Source organism: Eulemur rufifrons, chromosome 19, assembly GCF_041146395.1.
Source record: "Eulemur rufifrons isolate Redbay chromosome 19, OSU_ERuf_1, whole genome shotgun sequence".
In the NCBI taxonomy this organism is placed as follows: domain Eukaryota; kingdom Metazoa; phylum Chordata; class Mammalia; order Primates; family Lemuridae; genus Eulemur; species Eulemur rufifrons.
In genome coordinates this window covers 56,784,350-56,794,460 of record NC_091001.1, presented here as the reverse complement: position 1 = coordinate 56,794,460, position 10,111 = coordinate 56,784,350, and the positions used below count along the sequence as shown (strand labels likewise).

The 10,111-nt window shown below is 41.5% G+C and overlaps 1 protein-coding gene across 1 annotated transcript; it reads left to right on the top strand.

The window, feature by feature from the left end:
* Positions 1-596: 596 nt before the first annotated feature.
* POLE4 (DNA polymerase epsilon 4, accessory subunit) lies at positions 597-8,772 on the top strand. Its single transcript, XM_069494659.1, has 4 exons — positions 597-849; positions 1,322-1,406; positions 2,095-2,136; positions 8,097-8,772. Exons 1-4 carry the CDS (start codon positions 634-636, stop codon positions 8,108-8,110), a joined length of 357 nt encoding a protein of 118 aa, XP_069350760.1. The 5' UTR covers positions 597-633; the 3' UTR covers positions 8,111-8,772.
* Positions 8,773-10,111: the final 1,339 nt, after the last annotated feature.

The following is a 10,111-nucleotide window of genomic DNA, read 5'->3' as shown; positions in this document are numbered from 1 at the left end:
AACCAATGCTCCGACGCAACCCGTGTCTGAACAAACGTGGATGCCTTGTGCTTGCCACAGTGTCAACCTTTCAGGCTTTTTCTTGTGGTTCCCTCTGCCTGGACTGAACTTCCATCTCTGCCTACCAAAAAATCCTACCCCTCCTTCAAGAGCATCTAGAACTGGTTCTCCTAGAAGCTGGTCCAGATTTCGCACCCCCCTGGGCACTCTATTCCTGGATACTGGGCCCTCGCAGGAACATCCACGGACACGGACACGTGCCCTTCTCAGCCTTAGGTTAACACTCTGCATTGACTGAGGCTCTCTCGCGGGCAGGGTCTAGGTTTTCCCAGACCAGGGCGATCCTGCCATCGCCAGCCAGGCACAGCCATAACACTCGCTGATTAAGAAGTGGTGCCTGGTCTCAACTAGGTCGGAGGGGCTCCAAGAACAACCACCGAGTCAACTAGAGCCCAGCGCGCGGCGGAAGAGACCGTGCCCTGTCCCCGCCTGCAGGGCTTCCCCAGAGCGCCCTGTCACGTAGGGGCGGAGCCACGCGCCCAAAGGGCGTGGCCTCCAGCTCGCGCGGGAAAGGGGCCTGCGCCGCCTGCGCGCGCACAGTCGGCGGCCGCGCGCAGCACGCTGAGGGCTGGGATGGCGGCGGCGGCGGCGGCAGCTGGAAGCGGCACTCCCCGGGAGGAGGAAGGACCTGGTGGGGAGGTGGCGGCCCCGCAGCCCCAGGCCCCGACGAGTGCACCCGGGGCTCGTCTCTCGAGGCTGCCTCTGGCGCGAGTGAAGGCCTTGGTGAAGGCGGACCCCGACGTGACGCTAGCGGGACAGGAAGCCATCTTCATTCTGGCGCGAGCGGCGGTGCGACGGGAGCGCGAGGGCACGAGGGCGGGCGGGGGAGCGTGGCGAGGGGCGGGGCCTGGCGGCGCCCTGGGCAGGATTCTAAGACTGGAGTGTAGACCCAGCTGCGGGAGGGGGAATCTCCTACCTGCAGGAGTTGGATTGGTTTGTTAGCACACCTGCCTCTTGTTAAGGGCCTGGGCAACGACTTTAATTTTCATTTCCAATGTCTAAGAACTTGTAGGAGTCTCTAGTGAGTGAGTGAGGGGAATTGATTTAAAAGTAAGGGAAGAGGGACGTGTCATTCTGGTCTACTGGAGGAGAGGGTGGCCGAATCCACCTTCTTGAAGTCCAGGACCACCTTAGCTTCCAGAACATCCCCATGCGCCTGAGCCTCCCTTCTCCCTCCCTCCCCTGACTCACAAACCGAAGTGCTCACGTCCTCAGTGTGCTATATAACACATTGCAAGAACTCTGCTTGTTTGCTTCACAGGAACTGTTTGTGGAGACCATTGCAAAAGATGCCTACTGCTGTGCTCAACAAGGAAAGAGGAAAACCCTCCAGAGGAGAGATTTGGGTAGAGTGGCACTGTGGTGTCTGGGGGCAGCCAAGGGAGGGCTGGGCTAGGCTTTCCCTTTCCCTCTGGTCTGAGAGGTGCCACCGGGTCTCCCCCTATGATGTTTTGTGTTGGCTTGCCACAATGTCAGAAAGCCCTGCCTTTATAGTTTATGCTTTGGGGGCCTGGAGGGGTGGGTGGTGGGGCAGAGACTGAAAGGTGTCTGGGGGTTGCCAAAGCTGACCCTTCATACCTTTTGCCATATTGTACCAGAAAAAGACTTTTTTTTTTTTTTTTTTTTTTACCTAGCAAATAGGGGTTTGATTTCTGACTATTGTCAGACTGGTAACCCTCACAAGCTTTCACATACTGTATTCTCACACTCCCCCTTATATTGCTATACTCTTCTCTGATGACTTTTAGAGCAAAGAGAATAAATAAGTTTAGGAGTAAGCTAGGGTTGTCAGAGGGTTCCATCCTTCCTGTCCCCCTGTTGAATAGTGTTTGCCTAGGCTTTTCTTGCTCTTGTAGGGAGACCAGTGAGAGTTGGTGGTGGAGTAGAAATGGATCTCAAGACAGCAAGGGCCGCATCTTATAAATCCCTCATTTGTGTAAAGTCTCATGCCCTTCACTGTGTGGATTGTGGTGTTTGTGGACTGATGTCCGTCTGACTGGAGTCAGTCAGGTATCCCTTTACCTTGTGTTTCAGATAATGCAATAGAAGCGGTGGATGAATTTGCTTTTCTGGAAGGTGAGTTCTCTATCAGTCGGCAATCGTTTCCACCTGTATTTTTCATGTTACTGACGTGAGTTCAAAACCTTATAAAATGGATGTCTTGTTCTTGTGTAGGGATAATTCTCTCTCCCTACTTGTTATTAGGATAGGAAAAACTAACTTGATAAGCCTAGTCAGGTTGGGTTTCCTTCCTTGGGGAATTAGAATTTCTGTTGGAAAATTGCTAACCATGAAGCAATGGGAGGGACTGTAAAGACCCTAGTGGCGTTAGATAGATTCAAAAGTTTGATTCCTACTTTGGTTTCCATCCCTAAATAAAAATCTTGCCTCATTATCATAATGTTAGAGGTCAGAAACAATTGTCAGCATTTAAAGGGTTACCTCTTGTTCCTTTTTCATCAACAGCCTGTGTAAAATGATGATTTTGTTGCAGTGAGATTCTGTACTTGCCTGTATTTATTTGTTCTTAGGAGTCATGGATTAACTTGGGCACTAAATTTTGTCGTTGGAATAGTAAATATGTGAAATACCTCTCTTAGAGGTATTAGCTACCTTCTCTCAGCTACTTCTACTTAATTCCTAAATCTGATCAGCTTACTCTTTACTACACATACAGTCATGTGCTGCTTAATGACTTTTTGGTCACCTACTGACTGAATAGATGATGGTGATCCCTTAAGATTATAACAGAGCTGAAAAATTCCCATTGCCCAGTGTTGGAGCCGTCTTAACATCATAGTGAAATGCATTACTTTTTCTATATTTAGACACACAAATGCTTACCATTGTGTTCCAGTTGCCTATAATATTCAGTACAGTAACATGCTGTGCAGGTTTGTAGCCTAGGATCAACAGGCTACACTATATAGCCTAGGTGTGAAGCAGGCTATACCATCTGGGTACACTATAATGTTTGCTCAATGGGGAAATCTCCTGAAGATGTGACACATTTCTTGGAATGTGTCCCCGTCACTAAGTGACACATGACTTTATTTATTTTTGAGACAGAGTCTCGCTCTGTTGCCCGGGCTAGAGTGCCGTGGCGTTAGCCTAGCTCACAGCAACCTCAAGCTCCTGGGCTCAAGGAATCCTACTGCCTCAGCCTCCCAAGTAGCTGGGACTGCAGGCATGTGCCACCATGCCTGGCTAATTTTTTTATATATATGTATATATATTTAGTTGTCTGGCTAATTTCTTTCTATTTTTTTTAGTAGAGACGGGGTCTTGCTCTTGCTCAGGCTGGTACATGACTATATTTTGATTGGATAGCTTTGTGGAAGCCATGTATTCCCAATTCATTCTCACCTTTACCCTAGCAGGGTGTTCCCATTACCTCTTTCAACCCTTATTACCTTCAGAAATCTTTTTTTGATTATTCCACTCTTTTTCACTCCTTTGTTCTGCATCTCCATATCAACCTAGGCCCCTGGTCCTTTGATAGATATTTCTTAAATGTCTTATTAGATACATTCTGATGGCGAGCTTCATACCTAGATTATCGAGTATTCTCTTAATTCGTAGATCTTCCTTTAGCCTGTTTGTGCGTGCTCATTTTTCTTAAAGATAAGTTTTGTTAGTTGTCTACCTAAGTCATGGAGCTTCTTGTGATGGACTCCCTGTAAGTTCCCCAGTCAAGTATTTTTGGAGCCTACTTTACCTGTTCATTTTTAATTACCAGCTTTTCAAAGAGACGAGCAATGTGTTCAAATTTGTATTTTAAATACATAACACTGCTGCTCTGTGGAGAGTTCTTACGCAGTTTTCCATTCTAGCCTCTACCATGGCATGGTGCTTGGCTTGGATTTTTAATAAATGGTCATTTATTGAATGGTTGATGTGTTCATTTTCCTCCTCTGCTCTAATTATGTCTGTAATTGAATCCCTCTGCTCTGCCTTGCATTGGTAGATCTGAATTTTAGCCATTGTAGTCCCTGTGGATTCAGTCTGTATTATATTATTTTGTACCTGGTAAAATAAGTGTTCTTATGTTCTTAGATGTGTATGGTATAAGCGGATAAAAATTTTTTTTTTCCATTTTTAAGCAAGGCAATACATACCCATGCTTAAAAATCAGATAGTTACCCAATGGCTTATAATGAAGTCAATCTGCTGTCCGCCCACTATTTTATTGCTTCTTTTTTTAGCTTTTCTGGTGGTTACTTGTATTTCTAACTAATGTACTCATCCCTTGATTTATCTGTAGACATTATGTATTGACTTCCTGCAGTGAAAAATTAAGATTTGGTTAACCTATAGTATCCCATAAATTCACTTCCTCCTTTCTGATTTTTGGTAGTTGTAGCACTAGTTTTAGTTTCTTTTTTACCTTTATAGTTTATATAACATACCAAAATGTCTTTTATTGTTGTCGTACACAACTTTCAATGTATGTGTTGACTCCCTACTTTGAAAGGTATGACTACTAGTACGCCTATCCCCTCCTTTATCCCTTTCAGCTCATTTCTAGCTCCAGTTTGTGTTGTTTATACTAGTACTTTGATATTGTCAAGGCTGATAACATTTGTATCTTAGCATAATTAAATCTTCCATATTTTATCCATGGTCCATTGTAGAAGTTGAAAACCAGTGCCGTGTATAGTCTTCTTCTACCCTCTGTCCCTTAATCCCTCATTCAGGCTCCCTCTCTACAGACAACAGTTACTAGTTTCTTGTGTAGTCTTCTGGATGTTTTATGCAAATATGTTTGTATGTGTGTATATATATTTTCTAAGTCTCATGAGATGTAACATATGTAAAGTGTGTGCTATAAATGTACAGTGAATAAATAATAAAATGAACACTCTTGTGACCGCCATCTAGGCCAAGTGATAAAATATTGTCAACCCCCAGAAGTCCCACATATGTTCCTTCTTCATCTATTCTCATCCCCTTTCCCTGTTCCCTGATGTTTTTGGTAATTACTTGATTTTCTTTATAGTTTACCACATGAATATGCATCCTTAGACACTAGGGTTTAGCTTTTTTTTTTTTTTTTTTTTTAAGTCCCTGTAGCCATATTTATTCATTGGTCATCATTTGTCCCATGGCTGTTTTAATTTAACCCATTTATGAGATTCATCTATGTGGCTGTGCATAGCTCTAGTTTGTTCATTTTCTTTGCTGTGTGGTAGTACCACAACTGAACAATTTTAATGTTGATATTTGAGTAACCTTATTTTTTGGCTGTTATAAACAATTTGCTATGAACAATCTTGTACATTTTTCTCTATGGTAGGTGTGCATATGTGTATAAAATATATAAAACTGCTGGATCATAGGATATATAGGGTATGCATATTTCCGTCTTATGCAGGTGGTGCTGAACTTCCTGTGTACCATTTCACATCCCTACCAGCAGTGTACGATAATTCCCATTGCTCCTCATTCTCACCCACACTTGGTATTATCAGAATTTTTGATTTTTAACAAGCTGCTATGAATGTAAATGATAATTGTGTAGTGGTTTTAGTCTGTATTGCCCTGATAGCCAGTGACATTAAGCATCTTTTCATATGCATGTCCATTTTTGGGGGTGGGGTGTCCTATTTTTCTATTGGATATTTTGTCCTTTTTCTTGTTGATTTTTAACAATGCTTTATATGTTTTGGTTATGAATCTTTTCCAGTATTTGGGAAACATATCTTTTCCTGGTTTATGGCTTGCCTTTTCACTCTGTAGAAGGTTATCTTTTGATAAGTATCAGTTCTTAAGTAAAGGTATTTAAACGTATCAGTTTTTTTCCTTTGTAGCTGGTGCTTTGTGTCCTATTCGAGAAAATTTTCCCTGATCCAAGATCATGAAGGCATTCTCCTATATGCTAAAATCTAGAGCATTGTCTTTTATAACAGTGGAGCTGACTTTTTGTATATCGGGTTCAGTTTCATTTATTTCTTCATATTTAGATGTCCACTTGTCCATGTCATTATCTCACTGCTTTGCAGTGTAACCTTTGATAAATTAAGACTGTTTCTGACCATTCTGTTCTCTCCCATTATCTATTTGTGTATTCCTACATCAATACCACATTCTCAATTATGGTAGTTTAATCTGAGGGAGCAAGTCTTCCTACTATGTTCTATAGGTATCTTGGCTATTTTTAATTCTTTGTATTTTCATGTACATTTTAGAATCTGGTTGTCAAATTGCACAAAAAGGGATATTAATTGGGATTGCATTGAATCTATAGATTACTTTAGGGGAGTAATCTTCACAATAGTGAATCTCTTAGTTTATAAACATGGTCTACTTTTTCATTTATTTAGGTTTTTAATGTTTTTTAATAAAATATTTTACCTGAAGAAATCTTGACATACTTTGTTAGATGTTGTTCTCTAAGTACTTAGTATTTTTGATGCTATTGTTAATGGTATCTTTCTAAAGAAAATTTTATTTTCTAAATGTTGCTGTATGTAGAAATATAATTGATTTTATAAGTTATAAAGAGCTAAGGAAGATGCTTATTTATTTTATTTTAATTAGAGAAAGGATCTCACTCTTGTCACCTAGGCTAGAGTGCAGTGACACCATCATAGCTCACTGTAACCTTGAATTCCTGAGCTCAAGCAATCCTCCCGCCTCAGCCTCCTGAGTAGCTAGGACTACAGGCATGCGCCACTATGCTTGGTTTTTTTTTTTTTTTAAATTCAAAAAGTTTTTTGTAGAGTCAAAGTGTTGCTGTGTTGCCCAGGCTGGTCTCAAACTCCTGACTTCAAGTGATCCCCCTGCTTCAATGCCTGAAGATTTTTCTTATATATATATATATATATATATATATATATATATAAAATTTAGCTTTATGAGTTGATTTCAGCAAGAACTTGCCATTATCAAAAAGACTAATTTTTTTCCCAATTACAGGTGTTTTTGCTTTGTTTTGTTTTTCTTTTCCTTGAATTAGCTAGATCTTCCCCTCCTCCAATACATTTTTGTCTCTCCTTTCACTGTGTAGACTTTCTTCAAATACCTGGTGATTTTCATTCTCTTAAGAATGAAGGAGTAAGAAGGCTGTTTGGAAGGGGGCTGTGGGGGTGGAGGGTGGTTGTTGCCCGGCAGCTTTACTTTAGGGTGAACAGAGGTGGGACCAGATGTTATGCTAGGGGCCCCCAGGGCCAGAATGCAGAATGCTTTAGTGTGAGGAGCTGGCATTTTCAGAAGCTGCTTTAGTTTTCTCCAGGTAGTCCATTTGGTTCTTTAGAAGAGAGCTGTGATCTTTTTTCCCAAATTAGGTTTAAATGCCTGCCTTCTGGTAGTGTTACCTGTAGGAAGGGTTGTAGGGAGATGCGAGCAGCTGTTTCTCATACAGACCCATGGGCTATTGACCCATTTTTTGTCTTGAGTCTCTTTCTGTCATTCCTGGTGACTGAGTCTGGAGCCTCCCTGTGGTTCTCCTAGACATACAGACCCCCCTCCTTGGCTGCAGCGCCCTCTGTGTTCATTCTAAGCTAATTTTTCCTCTGCTCTATTTATAAACATACTTCAGTCAGATTCCTGTTATTCAGCTTTTTGTTGAAATCCCGTGACTGCTGCTGAGCCCCTATCCTTTGTTGTAGATTTATACCTTTTAAACTCTTTTTCCTTTTGAATGGAATCTGGGTAGGGGGTGCATACAAACTTGTGGGCTCAGTCCCCCATCTGAAACCGGAATTTTCTAAAAAGATTATATGCTCTTTACTTATTTTATATCACTCACCCTCCCTTTATATGGTCTTCACAAATGTTCATTGACAACAACTTCTTAGCCCTTCTCCTACCTTAAATTCTAACTGTCCAAACCAGCATGCTTAATTCCTAACTGCTCACTCTCTGTAATGACATGTTTCTTCCCAGGGATCTATTGGATAGATACTCCTCAAAATTAGTATTTTGGTCTCAGAGAACTGCTGCCAAAATCAAAGCCCCTTCTGCTTTCACTTTGTCCAGTTTGTTACACTAATCCGGAGGCACCTTGCTTTACTCACTGCTCTTTGTATGTTCAGGTACTTTGGATTGATTGCTGAGCCGGGCAGTTTTGTGAGCCTTCATCTGCATCCCTCTCTACGGGCACAGCTTTGAAGAACAGAGTCTTTGCACTTACAGACACTCTTCCTGTTCTACCTTCACCTACACCGGGATAAGCAGAGATCTCATCTGGTAGCTTTTCTCTACAAAGTCTTCCACTACTTATATCTGTCTTCCATGTCAGGCCTGGATGCAGCTGCTGCTGTTTGGAGCGGAGATGAAGAAAGTGTTCTGCATAAGTGGCTTATGGAATAATGAGGACCAGAATAAAGGTCTTTGGTCAACTTTAGTCTAATGTGTTTTATAATCTTGGCTTTGTTCTTGCCCCCATAACTGGAGAGCCACCAGGCCTAGTTACAGGCATTCCTGATCTTCCCTGCCAGCATTCTAAACTGCAGTCCTTTCATTAATTTTGTTCTTCATTTTTCCACTATGTCACCAGAATGTGGTTGCAGAATTTACAGAGTGCCACTGGTGCTCAGGAGTTCAAATAAATGTGGTCCTAGATTGAAAACCAGTTAAATTTTTTAAAACAGTTTTAATTATTGAAATATTCACATACCATACAGTTGACCACTTTAAAGTGTACAATTCAGTGGTATTTCATATGTTTACAGTTACATGCAGTAATCACCACTGTCAATTTTAGAACATATGAATAGAATCAAAATATATAGTCTTTTGTTGTTTTTTTCACTTAATGTTTGGCTTTTTTCACTTAATGTTTTTAAGGTTTATCCAAATTGTGGCAAATAATATATAAAATTTATTCTTTTAAGCATTTTTATTATAGTTTGGTGGCATTAAGTACATTCACATTGTTGTGCAACCACCATCATCGTCCATCCCTAGAATTTTTTAAGTCTTCTCAAACTGAAACTTCATACCCATTAAACAATAACTTCCCATTCCCCCACCCCCCATCCCCTGGCTAAATTTTGTTTTTGAGGAGAGATGTGGGTGACATATCAGGAAGAAGGCAGAGTACTTAGAAATTTGCCATTAAGGAAAGCAGCAGGAAGCCTCAGATAGTGGTTTTTAAGTATTTTGGGACTTTGGATCACTTTGAAGATATAAAGGCCATAGGGCTTGCTCCCTAGAATGGTGCACAGATGCTCAGTCCTGTAACATTTTAAAAATACACTTTATTTTAGAATAATACTGGACTTACAGAAAAGTTGCAAAGGTAGTACAGAGTTCTCATCTACTCCTTACCTAGTTCACCCATTGTTAACATCTTAACGTTACCAGCTACGTTTGTCAAAACTAAGAAACTGATATTGGCCGGGCGCGGTGGCTCACGCCTGTAATCCTAGCACTCTGGGAGGCCGAGGTGGGCGGATCGTTTGAGCTCAGGAGTTCGAGACCAGCCAGAGCAAGAGCGAGACCCCACCTCTACTAAAAATAGAAAGGAATTATATGGACAGCTAAAAATATATATAGAAAAAATTAGCCGGGCATGGTGGCGCATGCCTGTAGTCCCAGCTACTCGGGAGGCTGAGACAGGAGGATCGCTTGAGCTCAGGAGTTTGAAGTTGCTGTGAGCTAGGCTGACGCCATGGCACTCACTCTAGCCTGGGCAACAGAGTGAGACTCTGTCTCAAAAAAAAAAAAAAAAAAAAAAAGAAACTGATATTTATATTGACATATATGCTAAATTCCAGTCTTTGCTTGGATTTCACCAGTTTTCCCATAATATCTCTTTTTTGTTTTATGATCCAATCCAGGTTACTACATTGCATTTACTTGTCTCCACAGCATCCTCTGGTCTGTTGTGGTTTCTCAGTTTTTCCTCATTTTTCACGACCTTAACAGCCTTGAGTAGTGCTGGCCAGGTGTTCTGTAGAGTGTTTCTAGCCTGGGTTTGTCTGTTTTTCTTGTGATTAGATAGTCCCATAACTTTGCACATAATTTCAGGTGTTACACAGTCTCCAAAGGCCTTTCCATAGACCTCCTATTGTTGAAAATGGGAATTTAAAAATAATATAACATC

Excerpts from the sequence above, each read along its gene's own strand:
- POLE4 (XM_069494659.1), top strand. The coding sequence starts at position 634 with ATGGCGGCGGCGGCGGCGGCAGCTGGAAGCGGCACTCCCCGGGAGGAG. Across the intron at positions 850-1,321 it reads TCATTCTGGCGCGAGCGGCG|GAACTGTTTGTGGAGACCAT; the intron begins GTGCGACGGGAG and ends TTTGCTTCACAG. Across the intron at positions 1,407-2,094 it reads CCTCCAGAGGAGAGATTTGG|ATAATGCAATAGAAGCGGTG; the intron begins GTAGAGTGGCAC and ends CTTGTGTTTCAG.